Below are 17983 nucleotides of genomic sequence, written 5' to 3'. Positions count from 1 at the left end.
TGGAACACGTGTAGAAATAATTACTTCATAAACAAAGCTCATGCTAAATCCGAGGTATGAAAAAAGAACATATTGTATGACGATCAAAAAATAAAATAAAAAGGTTGCTTGCTACACGGAGCTCTGCATCGCTAGGGAAATATGTATATATATTATGACTAGTGGACATCTCGCTATAGCGAAAGCGAAAACCACAGTAGCAGAGAAGGGAGACAATTCCAGATCAAAGGGAAAGAAAATTAACTTACTGATGATATACTCCGAACTTGTTCACACAAAAGAGGTCTCCTTTCTAATTTAAGGTGCTATTGTACATGTACAGTTACCCCCAATTTCTGAAAGTTAACAAAATCACAGAGAACGAAATTAGCTGGCCAAATCACGTGATGAAAACAGCTACCAGAACTGGACCAACAACAAACTTTAATTCAAAGAATGATAGAGTTGTGCTAAAGGCATATAGAGAATTAAGAGTTTAGTCTAGAGCATGATGGTTTTCGGTATTAAGATTAGAAAATTAGCCCAGTTCGTTAGGTTATGAAACTACAGAGATTCGGTAATGGTATATAAGAGCTATCGCTACAACATTAGAAATAAATAAGTAATGGAAAAAAAAAAGTAAGAAAGTTTGAGGAAAGAAGTGCAATGGAGCTAGAACCGGAGACCATAGCATCCGTCTGACATGAACATCATGTATATCCACGAAATATCCAACCCAACCTCTCATAAACGAAGCCAAGGAAAGAAAAAAGCACCACATAACTCCATAGAAGATGCCCAAAAAACCTCCGCTTGCACCGCTTGCACCGTATGTGCAATTGCATCCTGTCTTCCGTTTCCGATAAAAAAGCTAGGTCAATAAGGCGCGAGGATAGAGCTGGCGAGGAACAGAAGTCCAACCTCGCAAACCGAGAAAAGAAGACAAACAAAAATGCCACAAGGTAAACCAGGAATCAATCCCTTAACCACGCTCTTCGTTTCTCCTCCTTCCTCTCCCTCCTCTTTTCCTTGAAAGCTTTCAGTTCCTTCTTAGTTAGTTTCTTCCCGCTCCGCTCGGCTTTGAGGCTCTTGCCATCATGGCTGTTGGCCGCCGCATCCACATCGAAATATGCATTCAGTTGTCTTTTACTTTTATTCTCGTCGTCGAAATACTCTTTAGCTAGTGCACCCGGCTGCCATTTGCCCGTGAACCGGTTGAACGTGCCTGTTGCTGTGTAGATGTAGTTCGGATCGGAGGAGTAAGCAGCGCCTGCGGCATCTAGCCCTTCTTGTTGTTGTTGTTGGGTCACCTGTGCGTAAGGCGCAGTGGGGTCATAGTCACCGTGGATTGCGGGATCATAACCGCCAGCCACCCGTGGTTTGATGGACTGTTGCTGTTGTGAGGATTGTGATGCGTCTGCTTGTTGTGTTTGTTGGTGTGTGTCAGGTACCCGGGGGTTCTCCCACTGCGACAGACCCGTGAACCGGTTATAAAAGTAATAAGCTTGTGCACTATCATCCCAAACTGGGTCCCACCCATCATCTTCTGTTTGACCAGGAGGCACTTCGTTGGGGAGGGGAGGTGGGAGATCTTCCTGCGGTAAGGGTGGAGCGGAGTTGTGTGGCTCTTCCCCGTCTGCTTCTTTTGCCTCCTCCTCCTGCCCCTCTTCCAGCTCCTCGCCTGGTTCCTTATCGTCCTTGTTATCCTCGTCCCCTAAAACGTCTTTCTGCTCTGCATCCTTCCTCGACCAATCCCTAGGAGTCTTTGGAGAGGCTATTTCCGGTTGTGGTACGTCTTCCACGCGAGCAAGTAGCTCTCTGTCACCAACAGCGACGGAAGCGGCGTTTGAAGCCATTGTGTGTTAGCAACGCCCTATCCAAAAATGAACAAAGGAAATGGTTCATCAAGCTCAGGAGGTTGTGTATCACGGCGACATTGCATTGGAGGAATACAATGTCAAGATGTCGGGGGTCTCCGAATATATGCCTTTCAAAGCTCGCATTTTATCGCTGTATTCTGTTCGGCTTGTTTGAAAAAGGAAGCTTGGGGCTATAAATCACGTGATCGAAAATTTCCCCGTTTTTAGGTTGGGCTCAAATAAAATAAACTTCGATACAACAATAATAACTATGCCATATTTATCTATCTATATATTTATATATCATAGTGCTCTAAATTCCCAATTAATATACTCTTTTCTTCGGTGCTACGCTAGGACACTCGTTCTCATCCAACGTTGCGAAAATAACATCCCGATAGCCCACCTTCACTGGTTCTGTCTCTTCGATCTGCCACGACAGGCTATGTTTCATGAATTGGGCATCATCTCGATCAGAGAAGTCCTCTCGGGCATGGCTACCTCGGCTCTCCTTCCTATCCAAGGCGCTTTTCGCCGTCTGCGCAGCACACGTGAGCAAATTCCTCATTTCCAATGTCTCGATCAAGTCAGAGTTCCAAATCAACGATTTATCTTTAACACAAACATCGTTTTTGAATGACTGTTCAACCTGCTGGACTCTAGAGACGCCGGAGGCGAGGGATTCTTCTGTTCGGAACACAGCGACATCAGATTGCATAGCTCTTTGCATATCCATGCGTAGTTCGGCGGTAAGTTTGCTTCCATCCGAAGTACGGATTCGCTCCATATCCTCGAAAGATGACATGCCGATATCTGCCGGAATTGAACCGTGCGACATTCCTTTCTCGTTATTTCCAGCAATGTGAGAGGCACACGCATGGCCAAATACGGCAATGTCGAGAAGGGAGTTGGCTCCCAGTCTATTCGCGCCGTGAACACTTACGCATGCGGCTTCTCCGGCCGAGTAAAGCCCGGAGACGGGGGTTTCCCTTCCGGTTGCAAGGTCCATATCTATAACTTGGCCCTTGTAGTTGGTAGGAATACCACCCATGCAATAATGGACTGTAGGGAGTACTGGAATAGGTTGTCGAGTTATATCAATACCCGCAAATATCGAGGCCGTCTCTGCAATTCCAGGGAGGCGCTCCAGAATCAGGTCCTTAGGCAGATGTGAGAGCTGCAGGTAAATATGATCCTTATTTGGACCAACACCTCTCCCATCTCTAATCTCTATATTCATGGATCGTGCCACAACGTCTCTGCTTGCAAGGTCCTTGGCGGTTGGGGCATATCGTTCCATAAATCTCTCGCCTTCGGAGTTGAGTAAATAGCCTCCTTCTCCGCGTGCACCCTCTGTAATCAGGACACCTGCACCATATATTCCGCTTGGATGGAACTGAACAAATTCCATGTCCTGGAGGGGAAGACCTGCTCTGGATGCCATCGCACATCCGTCGCCCGTGCTGGTATGTGCAGAAGTACAGGAGAAATAGGCGCGTCCGTACCCGCCAGTGGCTATCGACTGATTAGCTGATGCATGACAAGAGTGATTAAGTAGTTACGAAACGTACCAAGAATCGTGTTCCTGCTGAATAGACGGTGCAGCGTTCCAGTTTCCATGTCAAGTGCGGTTACACCAACACACCGACCGTCCACCATCATAAGGTCCAAGGCGAAAAACTCGATTAGAAAGTTGCAATTATGCTACCAACCCATTAGCCGCGGATTGTACCACACATATGCATTTGAACCCAATCTAACCTTCAAGCCCTGTCCGTATAAAGTATGGAGCATTGCATGGCCTGTGCGATCCGCTGCGCATGCTGTCCGATAGGCCTGGCCGCCTGTGCCGTAATTCAAGGATTGTCCTCCAACCGGTCGCTGCAAACCCACCCTCTCGTTTAGTTTCGTTGAACCTCATGGACTGAACCTTTCAATTTTTAAAAATAATCCCACCTGATAAATCTTGCCCTCTGCAGTGCGGGAAAATGGCATTCCGTATCCTTCCAATTCAACAATGGTTTTAGGTGCTTCCTTACACATGTAATGCTAACGAGACATGTAAGCAAAATCATAGTACAGTTTTGAGGATATAGCAGACGAACGTACAATTGCGTCCTGGTCCCCTAGCCAATCCGAACCCTTAACTGTGTCATACATATGCCATCTCCAGTCGTCCTCTGTCATATTTCCAAGAGCAGCATTGATACCCCCCTGAGCAGCTACTGTGTGAGACCTTGTTGGAAACTACTTCATTCAAGACCAGCGTACGGACAAAGTTTTGTTAGCGTTTTCTCCCATCTCATACCAAACAGACCATGCTTCATGTCAAAGCCGGGGGATGGGGGGAATAGAAAGCTTCGACGAGTAGCTAAGGAAGAGTAAAATGACGCACCAATTTCGATATACACGCTGTCTCCAACCCACTTTCCGCAAGGCCAACGGCAGCCATAAGACCTGCTCCCCCTGCGCCAACGACAAGCGCACTAGTAAATGCATTAGCTGATATGATGCCTGGAGCAAGCTTCCAAACTGTCAGCGCATAGGACATACTCATATCTATGATCGATAATCTGCATGTCAGCCAGACAAATAATAGCCTTGGCCTGCGAAACGTTTGCTATAGCTGATAACGCCGGGGTCGAACAGAAAGTCCTCTTCCCTAGCCACTGTCTAGTAGGACCTGCGATGCACTTTCGTCTATGTACATTTTCTTTGCTAGTATGTCGCGGTATCGATGTAGAGTATAGGCGCGATTGTGTTTGATACGAGTGGAGGAGTGATGGGGATGAGGTGAGTGTTCTCCTCAACAGTATGGGTGGTCGTGAAAGCATCGTCACCGTTCGTCTCATCAAGCGCGTAGGGTTAGATGCAAGTGAAACTAGCCTGTCCTTTTCAACTTCTACAAGTTGCAATTGGATTCCAATGCAACGTTCTACTTGCTGTATTTCACGCAGGACAATCGTGCTCTACCAGAAGATTAAAGTCCCGATTCGAGGTAGGATTGGCAGCCGCCTAGCCTCTCAGCCTTTCCGGTAGAGATAGAAAGCACAGGGAACTATGAGGTAACGAAAAGGGTTGCTCCTTTAGCTGGGCTTCGAAATCTGCAGGATTGCCCACCCACCGCATAAAGCTAACTGAAATCTGGTTGGTAAAAGAAATCTAGACAGATTAAAGAAATGCGTGCAGAGCACCAAATTAAATAGCTTATTGCACGCGATAGCTGAAAACCGAGGTGAAATCAATGGTCATCTTTTTTCCCCGCGAGAGGATCGCAGGAAGAGCTCCATCTCGAATTCGGCTCGTTAGTCGCGGGCGCTGGCCGAGCGCAAAGTTCTCCTCACCGATGCTTCCGTGTAGCGCGGTTTCGGCACCCGTACGTTCGATCTCGGTCTCTTGCCCCATCTCGAAACCGGCCCTAGTCAAGGGCAGGATTATTTCTCTGATTTCATATTGGTCCATCGGGCGTTCCATCCTTAGCTTTAGCGTAGAAGCTTTGAGAGGGAGGCATTCGAGCAGGGAGACAACGCGTGTTGATGATGTCCAGAAGTGTGCGATGGTTGCATGGTTGAGGCTTCGCTCGGGCCAAGGCCGCGGCTATTCTGGTAGTTAACTAGTTAACTAGTGAGCTGCCGAGTAATTAATTAACTCGGGTTGGAAAGAATAATAATAATAACAGAACCTCGACGCTTGATGCGCAAGAATAATGCAAGATTCATTGAGGAATCAAGGGGCTGAGGATGATTTTGAAATTAAACGTCCCTTTCCATTTTTTCTTTAATTTTTTTCGGCTTAAGTAATAACTATTAATGCATTCCTGGGTTTACCCCTGCGGCACGCGCCAGGTCGCCTCCGCAAAAACCCATAAAAGAAAATACTTACACGCGGTCCACGCCTGAGGAGATAAAAACCTATGGTTCCTAAACCACTAGGGCTTTCCCATCAATTAGATTGGAAATTTTCATTCATCAATGATAGAATGGGAATTCAAAGCACACAATTGCTAGACATGGCGCGAAAATGAAGATTGACGGAGATAATACAATAATAGGAGAAAGAAAGGACGTGCGAAGAGCGAAATGGCTTGCATTTAAGATGTGTCCTTGTTACATCTCTACACCCACTCTGTCTTCTGAACTGACTGCAGATTCCTGAAGACAGCGATGATCATGATGTGAGCTTATTCGTTGCGCGGGCTTGCGTTCAAACGAGGATGCTGGTAACCGGCTCTCCAACATCCGCACATATGCAAACGAAAAGGGGTGGAAGAGCGCGCCGACCAACAGTATCCTTTGTTGCCCCTGTTGGTTGCGGGGATCCCGAAACCCGCAAGCTTGGGCGTTTGGGTGCCAGACACCTCTGGATAACTGCAGACTAACCATGAATCAAGGCCTCTGGCCTGGAAGTTGTAACTACGCATGAACAAGCTAAAACTTTCGATTGTGATTTATCTGCGAGCCACTGAAATTTCAGTGCATTTATTGCAGTCGACCGCAGTGAGACATGCATCATGCATATGCTGCATTGTTATTGCAGTGGCGGACAAAATCGCGAGTCAGTCTTGCTCATTTCTGAGTCCTTGTTCCCATTTCCAATCAACAAAGGTTCTGCCCTGGATCCCCGTGCCAGCCCCGTGCTGTACCTCTGCGAAATTCCTCTGCAAAATAGGGTAGAGATCAATTGATAATTGCTGATAGTGGGTTTCGAACTAAGCCTCGATCACCTTCCTGACCACAAATATGCCTTATCGAAAACTTGAATGAAAAGACCTTGAGATCGAACCACGCAGCCAAGCCCTGGAATTTCAGTTTATAAGAAGAGTATCACACGTCACAAGAACATCAACAAGAGAGGGATATGTGAGTATCTGCCAAGTTCTGTATGCTGACTGAATCTAGGCACAAGAATAGTATCCCGGGGCTGCTTGTATGGATGGAGCTTGCGAGGATGAGTGGCCTATTATTGGTGGGCTGAGAACGCTCCGCCCAGGCCCCCAGTGAGAGTTTGACGATTCAGCCCCCGGCAGCATGTCGATCAATAATAATGAGGTCAGCACCTGGGCTTTTGGGTACTTGAAACGGTTCGGGCCTTTAAACAGCAGGACTGAATCAGAAGGTCTTGCCAAGTCTCACAAAGCAGTCTTCGGAGCAATCCAATCACAAAGATTCACCAAGTGACCATGCAGCTGGACCTGCCAGAGCTGAAAAATAACACTTGCTGAAAAAGAAAAGATGCTTGTATGGCCCGTATGTATTTGGCTTCGTGCCAGCCATGCCGCACCTTGTTTTCCAGCCGCTAGTGCGTTGCAGATCTTATCTGAATTCCAAGGGTACTGTCCGGAGTACTAGTTTTAGTACTTGAGAAAACCCTGGAGGAGATCGACAAAGCGGGCTTTGTGGCGTCGCCAAGGATTCTTCATCCTTTGAGCTGTCTTTAGCTTGGCTCAAGGAGAAGAAGCTTGGGTGCCAGCAGACTCGAGTTTTTTCTTGGAGAGAAGTGCAAAAGAAACCGCGAAAAGCTTTGGCCAGTCAGGTCATTGATTGTGAAGAGTATTTCGCTTTAGTTTTCCTTGCGATGGCTCTGCACTCTATGCTCCCCACATCGTGTGGATTGACTGATTCTTGGAGCATACATAGCACATGCCATTTAATATGTTGTACGGATTACTCTGTCCACGTAGCAGCAGACGCCTACGGATTGGCAACGAGGAATGGAAGATTGCAGTGAGTGTGAAGTGTCGTACAGATACACTTTCCGGACTTTGCCGCTCGAAACCCTTTCATTCTTCCACATGGAGATAATAGCGCATGAAGCTGTTGTTGGAGTTGGCCCGTTGGGTGGGATTAATTGACATCACTTCCTACGCTCCGTTGATGGAGGTTAATAATATCAGATAACAAAGAATCCTTTTTGACACCAATTTGAATCCCTACAGCTTCCAAATCAGACTCCCAATGAATATATTTTTGGCCTGGGGATTCGTCGATCGTAATAATATTATTATACAAAGATTTTCACAAGCGCGGAGCATTAACAATTCATCATCACCTCCACAGTTTAGGTCCACAGGGCTTGTGATAAAATAATGCAAAGCCTGAGGGCCCTTGTTGTCAGGTTCTAAGATGTACGGAGTACACACAACAAGGATGTTTCCGTCACGCTTGAGTTCAGTAGTACTAGTAGTTTCTAGTCTGTCGCCCATGAATCCGGAAATAAAAAGGGACGAGCTGGGAATATTAATGAGCTGGGACATGGCCCCACAATGGTTTTGAGGCTCACGAAAGGATCAGGGTTGGTCAAAGCATAGCAAGAGCTATCACATTTTCCATATGGCTTAAGCCGGCCCTGCTGGTTCGTAGCCTTTTTAGAGCCGTCGATCGGCTTACAATCTCTAAGAAACCGTGGACTGAACGGCATTTCCAGAAGCGTTACTCCGTATATCAGTAACTAACGGCTTGTAATGTTACAAATGAACTCAAGCAGTAAGCGCCAATTGTATCTAGCAGTTGCACTCACCGTTTTTCGTTCCATCATCCCAGCGTAGTGGCGGTTACTACTTCGTGGAACCACATTTCACCTTGACAGTTAGCAATTGTGGCTCAAAAACTAATGAGCCAAGTGAGTTCAAAAGGAAAGACAAAGTACGGAGTAAACAAAGATGTATTGTCGCAGCAGAACTCGAGAGAACGGGAATGATGCTGACAAGGAATTACTGCGCTAGCCACCTAACGAAAAAAAGAGAAGATTATCAGGGGCACTTCGGTCCGATTGCTGGACACTGGTACCGAAGGCCGCATACAGGGATGATAACTACGGAGTAGAGGTCGCGCCAATAGTAGGCTTTGGCGAAAGGTCAAGGTATTCAACTTCAGTGATGCCCAGCCCTGGTTGATAGGTCGAATATCTCACTCAACACAGCACGCTCCGTGGTTTTCCAGGGCTATCGTTATTTGCACATCTGCGATGTGGACAGCGATATTTGTAATTGTTTTTCTTGTGCGAGCTCGGAACTCAATGATTCAATGAGAATATGCCTCATTGCTAGCTGCATATTGTGGCGTACTTGTGAGGGATGCTGAACCATGGGATCAGACAGCATGTCAAGATATTCTTTGCCCAAAGCAATGTCATTTTCAATAGTTTCTGAAAAGAAACCAATGTTGATTTTCCTTCTCTCCCGTATCTCGGATCCGGCGCGTTCCAGGGGAGCCGGTCAGACCTCTGCTAAGTTCCAGCATCAAGTTGTCATCATTGCGAATGGCTGGGTATCAAGAACAAAAGAAAAGAGATTGTACAGCGAATGTACAGATGCGTGACAACTTGTATTATTATTGTCGCCCAAACTTCATGCATTCTTTCGTATGAGATCATCATTGAAAATTTTCGGGCAATTGGGATGTGGCGTATGCAGGCCCGCGACTTCACTTTTTTTTGGGAGATTACCATCTGAGGGCTGGGGTAAACATCGTTTGCTGAGGACCAGGAAAATTACTTGGAAGCCAACTTCGCATCGTACTTCCAATTCAGGCACCCCAGGACCAGGGAAGAGTTGGCAGGGGGTTGTTCAATCCTGTTCATGTCCTCAAAAAAGGGGGGTCATGGAATCTATAAAAGGGCCCTCCTCCGCAGCGTCAGGCTCTTTTTCTTTCTCCCATCATCAGCATCTTCATCGTTTCTTCAAATATTTGCCCAACTACCACACTCATTTAAACCCTTTTATATATAATTCTTAATACCGGTTTTAATACTTCCGACCCTCAAACCGTCAAAATGAAGTTCTCCATGTCTGCTATTGTCCTGGCTCTTGCCACCGTCGCCGTTGCCGCCCCAGGCAGTGGATACCACCCCGAGGGTAGTGAGGTCGAAGTCAACCAGGTCTCCAACCAGTGCGGACAGGCTCAGATCTCTTGCTGCAACAAGCAAGTCACCACTGTCAACGGCGGTGACAAGAACTCTGGTCTCCTGTCCGGTGTTTTGGGCACGGTCCTCGGCAAAGGCAGCGAGATTGGCATCTTCGACCAATGCTCCAAGCTCAGCGCCAGCGGTAAGTTTTTCGAAGTAACACTCGCGAAGAGAATTTGGCTAAATTTTCGATATAGCTCTTATCGGTGTTACCGACATCCTCAGCAGCTCACCCTGCGCCCAGAAGACTGCCTGCTGCCAGGGCAACTCTCAGCACGCCGTAAGTTTAGAAATCTATCATAGATTCACAAAGAGATATCTAACGGAATCGATAGGAGGGTGTCATTGCTTTGAACCTTCCCTGCATTCCTATTGCCGGCCTCTAAGCAGTTTCGCTTCCTCGTTTCCGGTCATTCAACTCAACCCCATCCTGTATTCCGGCCCCTATAGGAGGAATTCCTTGCGAGCACTAGGCAAGTAGAGGATGTTTTGTATGTCGCATGGAAACTGAAATTAGGAGACAACGCCGCGCCATTTTTGAACGAAAATATATATACTTTACATAGCATGTACCATTTTTGTTCGGAAAGCCTTTCTCTTCTTTTGTCTCTGAGCGTCTCTTGTGTATATGAAGTTGGTTTGGAGTATATGGTAATAAGATCTGTATTTTGCTGATGCCAATTATGTTTTTGCTGTGAATGAAGGGATAGATATTTGTCTATCCGTGTATTTAGCAGGTAGACTTGAATTCTTGATAGAAGATTGAAGTTCGCTGATAATCGCGTTTGTTTTCGTTTCCGACAATTGTCTCCTGTAGACTCGCATATTGTGTCTCTTGGAATATCGTACCATTTCCCGATATAAAGAATATTTCTCATTATTAGGGACGCTTTATACCCTGCTTCGAAGACAAACATACCTAGCTTCATTTGAAACATCAAAGCAACTGCGTATACCAGTTTCGCAAGCCTGGACGGCTTCTGCCCCGGCGGAAGCACTCGCATGTACATGTACATGTACATGTACATGTAGTTAACACCAACTGATACGAATTGTACCCAAGCTAGATATCTACCGCGCTAAGTCGTTAGTAATCGTGAATCCCGGTGTTTATAAAGAGGCCTGGTAGGCGAACGTTGGTACGCAAACGTTCGGCAACTCCGTCTACAGTACCCGTGTTACACGGACACTGTATGTAGGAATATGGTACGACCACAGTCATTCGTCTTCCCGCAGTGGCATGTGATGTCGGGATATATTTTTATTCTCGTGGAACTGTGCCCCTAGTTCGTAGTGGGTGGACTCGTCGAAATTCGTTTGCCAGCAGCATATTAACCGGTGCATTCAGCCAGCACAGACACGACATAAAGAGTCAGAGGAGATCGTATTTTCTGACTCACCGGGAGCTGCCTGTAGAAATTTCGTCCAGAGCAGTCGTAAGGTGGCAGCCAACTGGTAGGTATTATTGAAATCGTTTGATATCCCGAGATATATCCGCACCGTTAGGGTAAATAATCTCTACTTGCCTCCAAGCCTGGGTTTGCGAGGCCCGGAAAGAGCTAGGAATGACCCTTTCAATGAGAGCGCTTCTCGCACTGCGCACATCGTGTCAACTCCGGCAGCAGGCAGTTCCCAGGCAAGGAGGGAACAACAGTGCGAGAGAACCGAACCACGTATCTGGTCCCCAAGCCAGGATAGGGCCGAACTGAACTATGGATCGCGTCAATGACGATGAACAACCTGCCAGTATGCTTCTGTTCAAGCCGTCAGTGGGTTATTGCTAATACGTGCCTAGGCATAGTTCATATCGTACGAGGATATAACCCCCTTGGATTTACCCCTTCCTACCCTGCGCAGAAGATTCGTTGACATTTATTCCCCTTTGACATCCCTCTCGTGTTTGAGGTTTGAAAATATTCGACAGGGGCGTGTCTCGGACGCTGTTCTCTGTCGCGGATCAGTCCTCGTGGGTCCGTTGAAGTAAGGGGTGGGTGGCCTACCAGGCGTGACACGATATATGTGCATCGTAGCTGTCTTATATCGATTGCTAGAATTCGAGTACCTAGATAGTATGGTTTAAAAAGCGGTTGGGGGAAAAGGACTTGAAGTGCTTTGGGGAATTGGAAGTGGTTGCCATTGAGGAGGTTCCTCCCGTCCATGTAGTGCCGGATGTAGGTGAACTATGGGATAGTGCAATTCCTAAGTGAATGGCGCAATTACCAAACGCTGTTATCTTTCGTTTATATTCTGATATCTATTTCTAAAACCAAGACGCCATGGCCGTTTGATAGAGTGAACAGACATTGTCTTATTTAGAAAGAAAAAATCGAGCTGGACAACCTTGGAAAGAGAGAAAGAGGGTTGGGTAAGCCAAGGAAATAATATGTGTATATATATATATATCTAAAAGTGGTATACAAAACCGTAATAAGACCCCGATGATAGAGTATTCTATCCGTCGACTCCTAAGTGGCCCCCATCCCCAAAAGTATATATATCAGTAGCGATGTATAAACAAAGTCAACATACCAACCCAGAACATAAAAGGGAACCAAACGAAAAGTTGAAGAAAAGACTAATAACCGTGGAATCACAGTTTCGCCGTTGGCGTGTAGAGCTTGCTTGTTTTCGACATCACCTCAACGGCTTCCCTCTCGATGCGAGTGAGCAACTCTTTGCAGGATGGAATATCGTGGATCAAGCCCATAACCTGACCGGCGGTCCAGACCTATATTAGAAAAAGAAGCACGCGGGTTAGTGTATTTCAATATTAAGCACCAGTGAGAGAAACTGGAGAAATCTCGGGCCCCGCTCCTCCGGAAGGTTGGGTAAACAGCAAAGCATGGGAAAATACATACACCGTAATGAATATCACCGTTGATAAACACTTCTCGCCCACGCTTGCCACTGACATAGGGGCCGATCTGTGAGAAGTCATCCGACTCAGCCTCCTTTTCAATCTTGTAAGCCTCCATGGCAACATGGTTCTTGAAAAGTCGGGTGGTGTTTCTCCATCTACGCATGACTAGCTGGGTATCTTCCTCGCTGGCGTCTACGATAGCCTGCTTCACTTTCATATGAATTGGAGCTTCGATAGTGGCCATAAACCTTGTGCCCATGTTGATACCCTCAGCACCCAAAGCCAGGGCGGCAGCAAGGCCGTATCCGTCCGCGAATCCACCCGAGGCAATGAAAGGCGTCTTAAGATCCTGGCGTGCTCGGCTGAGGAGGATGAAGTTAGTGATGTCGGTTTCGCCAATGTGGCCAGCACATTCGAAACCGTCGATAGAGAGGAAATCGACACCGAGCTTCACAGCGGATTTGGCGTGCCTGATCGTGGTGCATTTGTGAAGGATGATGATGCCAGCCTTCTTGAGCTGCTTAATGACAGGACCAGGGCTGTTGCCGGCGGTCTCGACGATGCGAATTCCTTCGTCGATGACCACCTGGGCGTAGGCACCATAGTCTGGTGGAGCGAGGGCGGGGAGTAGAGTGATATTTACGCCGAAGGGTTTGTTGGTCATCATGCGGCATCTGCGGATTTCCTTGCGGAGGTCCTCCGGGGTGGGTTGGGTGAGCGCGGTGAGCTGTTGGAGAGAAGCATGTTAGCGGAAGCTGCTTGAGATTGTCTCTAACTCTTGCTTTCTAGGCATAAAATAGGCGGATTGTTTTTTATTTTTGCCACAAGGGGGAATTCACGTACGATTCCGAGACCGCCAGCGTTGCTGACAGCCGCAGCAAGCTCAGCATAACCAACCCATTGCATTCCACCCTGGACGACAGGGACTGGTAGGACATGGTAAGTTTGCGTCCTCTAATAAACCCCGATCGTGGGACGAATGAAGATAAGCTTACCCGTGATACCCAATTTCTGGGTCAGCGCTGTGCTGAATCCCATTTTGCAAAAAGAGTGGAGGGGTCCGGAAGGGTTATTCTATCAGGACTCTATGAACAATGAAGACAAGAAGCATAGGAGAAGGATCTAAGAATCATAACCAGAGGAGGACACGACGAGATTTATAAAGGGATCACTGACATGGCAGCCATAAAAAATGCCCACCTGAACAAACCTTTGCGATAGTGGGCCGAGAGCCGAGGTCCATCGTCCCAGGCTCAGGATAGGTCAGGTGACTCGCCTTTGCTGCCATTTCTTGGAAACTGGGTTGGAAATGCTTCTTTTCGCTAGATGGACGCTACAAAGTTTGGGACAAGAAGACTAACAGTCCAGCAGCCGTGGACTATATTTGGCTGATTACTTATGGTGAGGACAGCGCGGTGGTCTAGATATCGGAGCTGGATTTCTCGTTGGAGCTGCAGGGGCAATAGTTGCGAGTAGGATTAGGTCCATAATTTAAGTGCCATGGGAAGATGTGGCAGATATGTACAGGACATATCTGTCCGTGTTTTCGGAGCGAGTTGTGGGGCACGATGATTGTACAGGGCTGGAGGGAGTAGTCGCAATTATTATGATCCGGAGTACAGACTGTACTATCACGGAGGATTGACCTGATTTTAGGCTTTCAGAGCCGATTAGTTAGAATATATACATTTGTGGGGCTTGTGCATAGTTATCCTCATGCTCAAAGTTTTTCTTGATTTTTCACAGGCCCGTTTCTTGGAGTCATCTATCCTCACACTTGTTGAGGATAGCTCTCGACGCTAGATACAAGTCCCTTCCGCTACATGTCCGATATGTCGGGCAGCAGGAGAAAAGTACCTGGGCACGGGGTAGCATCCCATTCCCGTCCCTGTCCAACGCCCAAGGAAATTAACATCCACACCCACGACCCGATTTCAAGGTGGCAATACCAAATCGCACCCCGTTCTTTTCTACCCATTTATCAAACCCAGAGTCATCTCGTCTCGAAGTTCAGTATGTAACCCTGATATGAAACCCTCTCCTTCCATTGACAGAAAGAAATGGGCGATTAACGACGGGTCGAAGACTTCTTCTGAGGAAGCCCCATTTCTGCATCCAGGAGTTAACGACAGAAAGCCGCAACTATAAGTGGGATGGTTCGCCTTGAAACATCTGTATCATGCCGTTCCACCACCTACACAGAGTGCGGTAATGGCAGGTAAACGATGTAAGCTGAGGGTCCTCGAGTGAGTAAATAGAGAGTGAGAAGAAGCGAAAAAAGAGTTGAGGTTGGGATTAGTTAACCAGGAGGCTGCGGACAATCATTGTTCCGACTAGTAACTAATTGGCGGCCTGTGATTTGCTGGCGGGTTACATAAGCCGAGGTCTTCCTGGGATCCCGAAATGGAAATGGAATCTCCAAGTGCTTTTGCTAGCTACAACAATTGATATTGGTTGTTGATTGTTGATTGGTATTGACTGCCAGCGGACGCCATTGAGCTATTTAACTGTACTACAATGCTTCCTCAAAGAGTTGCCCAGCAGTCGCTACGACGGCGTAAGTCACCTGTTAACCAACCCTTGCCATCCAAACTGTGTGGGATGAATTGGAAAGTGATGGCGGCAGGAAGCAAAGGGATGATATCAACTAACATCTGCAAATAGTTGCTGCATACAATCCTTCTCAGTTAAGAACTGCGGTTTCTAGAATTGCTGCCCCCGTGGCCATTGCGACTGGCAACCATATCCAGACCAGGTAAGTTGGTCGTGAAGCCTATCGACCAATACAACAACACACACATATAACCACATCGCAAACCCATTCGAACGGAAAAAGGAAACCAAATTTAACAAATTAACACAATTCCGTCCACCATAGATCAACCGCTTCAACCGCCAACCAAGACCCAACCTCAATCCTCCCCCGTCAGCGTCTCAACCGCCCCGTCTCCCCGCATCTCAGCATCTACCAACCTCAGATCACCTGGCTCCTCTCCTCCCTCAATCGTATCACCGGCGTCGCCCTTGCTGGCGGTATGTATATCTTCGCCTCTGCCTACCTCGTCTCCCCTTTGCTGGGGTGGCATCTGGAATCCGCATCGCTGGTAGCGGCATTCGGTGCCCTGCCGCTGGCCGCTAAAGTTGGCCTCAAATTCACCGCTGCGCTACCATTCACGTTCCACTCGTTCAATGGGTGCAGACATCTTATTTGGGATATGGGGAAGCAATTCTCTAATAAGCAGGTCATTGTTACTGGATGGACAGTTGTTGGGCTGACTGTGACCAGCGCACTTGCGCTGGCTTTTATGTAATATGGATGGGGTGATGTAGGCGTGTAGGTTGGCATGATGTATGTATGGTGGTAGCGGCATTCTGTTCTCGTCTTTGTTTTCCTGCCTCCTGCTCTTTCTTCATTTCTCATTTTCGTCTTAGTCTTTTTTGTCTCCCGGTGATGCTGCAGTCTTATTGATGTTTCCCCTTTCAGTGTCCATACTTATTTCCTATGCCATTTCAAAGATATAAAAAAAATAAAAAAATGTATAGTGCTGTGTATCTGCGAGTCAATACCTTGTCAGATATTCGCAGGGGCGCCTAAATCCATTTATGTAGTGGATTTCTTGATCATGCAAAAATAGATGACAATCTTGTTGCTAGAAAATTATTGTACCATTACAAGGATCAACCCGCGTGCTGGGTAGGTGCGGAATTGAAGAGAAAATATTAAATTCCTAAAAAAGTTGCACCTAATCCTGACAAAAGAGTTACATGTAGGGAATGAAACAACAGGGGGGTTTACAATTAGGGTAAAACTCGTATTAGTTTTGAGATGGAAAAAAAATAAAAATTATGGGGCTTAACAAGCATAACAAGGAAACAACAGAGCCTTTTCCCTCCATAGGATGTCATGACTCGAGTCGACGAATGGAAAATCCTCCAGGGGGTGCTTTGAATTCATATTTTCCACGATCGAGCGTGTTTCCGTTTTACGCGGCGAAAAGTATCATATCACCATAGGAATGTTTCATCGATCTCCGGAGGGATTGCTAGGCCCATGTCAACTGCAAAATCCATTTGAGAAAATCGTTAGTCACTTGACGTTGATTGAGTATGAAGGCGCAAAAATAGCTCCGTTTGATGAGATAATATGGGGAACTTACTTAGCTATACGTAATGAGATTTCAAAACGTTTCAAGCCTTAAACGGGACTTGGGGGAGGGTTTGGAGGATATGGACGGGGCGAAGGAGGGTCCTGAACGGAGTATACGGCGTAGATGGAGCTTTTGGTTAGAGCTGTACTTGCGATGCCCTGTCCAATTGAATATGATGCACTTTGACACTGGGAAGGCGATTGCAGGTGGTGCGCAGTGTGGATGCGCCGAAGCGAGGAGTGGATGGGGCGTCGGGAAGACATTTGGGAAGAGGAAGGATGTTTTATTTTGCGCAATGGAGAAGTAAAGGAGTGAAAATATCAAGTGATGATATTTTTATATCGTAGACTAGGTTTGGCTTTGCTGAAATTGTGTTGATTTCATAGAAGAAAAAAGTGAATTAGGCGAGGAGCGGAAAAAAGAACGAGTGACAGACAATATCTTTGTTGATTGATAACAAAGATGTAATGGCAGAAATCCCCCAGATGGGGATTGCGCCCGGCTTTTATATCAGCTGGGTACATCGTGGGGAATGGCATTGTTAACCTAAATAATCTGGGCACCTGCACTAGGGTCCACCCGACCATGTTATTCAGATGTTGAAATACTATGTATAGAGTGCTTTATGTGAATGAATAATTTTACAACAAAGAATGGTTGAAAAAATATTCCAGGAAATATGCAGGGGTCCGTCCAGGCAGAGGTGGCTGCTCCCGCGTGTTACTGGAGAGACTGCTTCGACTAGCCGCGCGACGCACCATCCGTTGGCGATATGCAGAAATGTCAACGGCCTGAAATTGAAACATGGGGTTTAATATGCCAGGTTTCTGGGACCTATCACTCGCCTATCCTGCAAGGACCGAGAGCAGATATTTCCAGAGGGTGTTGCTCAATTCCAGCAGGATATTGGGGTCATATTTAGCAATAGGGAGGAGCAATAGTATATTACTATCGTCAAAGAAAATATCTGCAAGCAACGAGTTTGTTGGGCCCGTGATCGGCATTATGACAGTTCACTTGTACCTGGCTATCCCGGGTATGACCTTCGAAGAGTGAAGCTATTTGTCTAAGTCGATAGGAACAGGATAGACGACGAAAAACGGGTATTGCCTGCTGTTTCCAGAGAAGTACGACTACTGTATAATAATGGGCCTAGCCTCCCGGTGTGACAACAAACACGGGAGAAAAGGGCCAACCACAGAGTATCCGAAAACTGGCACCAGCGGGGAACCGCT

The 17983-nt window shown here is 46.8% G+C and overlaps 6 protein-coding genes across 6 annotated transcripts; 2 read left to right on the top strand and 4 right to left on the bottom strand.

Annotated features, from left to right (window-relative positions):
* Positions 1 to 953: 953 nt before the first annotated feature.
* On the bottom strand, positions 954 to 1835 carry BDBG_01296 (WW domain-containing protein; the record flags this gene model as incomplete). Its single annotated transcript, XM_002628342.1, has 1 exon — positions 954 to 1835. One exon carries the CDS (start codon positions 1833 to 1835, stop codon positions 954 to 956), a length of 882 nt encoding a protein of 293 aa, XP_002628388.1.
* Positions 1836 to 2163: 328 nt separating this feature from the next.
* BDBG_16350 (succinate dehydrogenase [ubiquinone] flavoprotein subunit, mitochondrial) lies at positions 2164 to 4417 on the bottom strand (the record flags this gene model as incomplete). Its single annotated transcript, XM_031724317.1, has 7 exons — positions 2164 to 3353; positions 3410 to 3542; positions 3600 to 3719; positions 3795 to 3887; positions 3948 to 4085; positions 4234 to 4324; positions 4392 to 4417. 7 exons carry the CDS (start codon positions 4415 to 4417, stop codon positions 2164 to 2166), a joined length of 1791 nt encoding a protein of 596 aa, XP_031576378.1.
* A 628-nt stretch (positions 4418 to 5045) lies between these two features.
* On the bottom strand, positions 5046 to 5312 carry BDBG_16349 (uncharacterized protein; the record flags this gene model as incomplete). Its single annotated transcript, XM_031724316.1, has 1 exon — positions 5046 to 5312. The coding sequence occupies one exon, from the start codon at positions 5310 to 5312 to the stop codon at positions 5046 to 5048; it is 267 nt and encodes an 88-aa protein (XP_031576377.1).
* Positions 5313 to 8610: 3298 nt separating this feature from the next.
* BDBG_01293 (hydrophobin) lies at positions 8611 to 10691 on the top strand. Its single transcript, XM_002628339.2, has 3 exons — positions 8611 to 9882; positions 9938 to 10020; positions 10076 to 10691. The coding sequence occupies exons 1-3, from the start codon at positions 9609 to 9611 to the stop codon at positions 10124 to 10126; spliced, it is 408 nt and encodes a 135-aa protein (XP_002628385.1). The 5' UTR covers positions 8611 to 9608; the 3' UTR covers positions 10127 to 10691.
* Positions 10692 to 11608: 917 nt separating this feature from the next.
* BDBG_01292 (enoyl-[acyl-carrier protein] reductase I) lies at positions 11609 to 14852 on the bottom strand. Its single transcript, XM_002628338.2, has 5 exons — positions 13596 to 14852; positions 13444 to 13526; positions 12599 to 13327; positions 11741 to 12468; positions 11609 to 11687 (listed from the first exon to the last, which is right to left on the bottom strand). The coding sequence occupies exons 1-4, from the start codon at positions 13636 to 13638 to the stop codon at positions 12331 to 12333; spliced, it is 993 nt and encodes a 330-aa protein (XP_002628384.1). The 5' UTR covers positions 13639 to 14852; the 3' UTR covers positions 11609 to 11687; positions 11741 to 12330.
* On the top strand, positions 14365 to 16444 carry BDBG_01291 (succinate dehydrogenase (ubiquinone) cytochrome b560 subunit). Its single transcript, XM_002628337.2, has 4 exons — positions 14365 to 14613; positions 14686 to 15157; positions 15265 to 15355; positions 15479 to 16444. Exons 2-4 carry the CDS (start codon positions 15118 to 15120, stop codon positions 15909 to 15911), a joined length of 564 nt encoding a protein of 187 aa, XP_002628383.1. The 5' UTR covers positions 14365 to 14613; positions 14686 to 15117; the 3' UTR covers positions 15912 to 16444.
* Positions 16445 to 17983: the final 1539 nt, after the last annotated feature.

Source organism: Blastomyces gilchristii, assembly GCF_000003855.2.
Source record: "Blastomyces gilchristii SLH14081 genomic scaffold supercont1.2, whole genome shotgun sequence".
Lineage (NCBI taxonomy): Eukaryota > Fungi > Ascomycota > Eurotiomycetes > Onygenales > Ajellomycetaceae > Blastomyces > Blastomyces gilchristii.
This window is presented reverse-complemented; position numbering and strand designations above follow the sequence as displayed.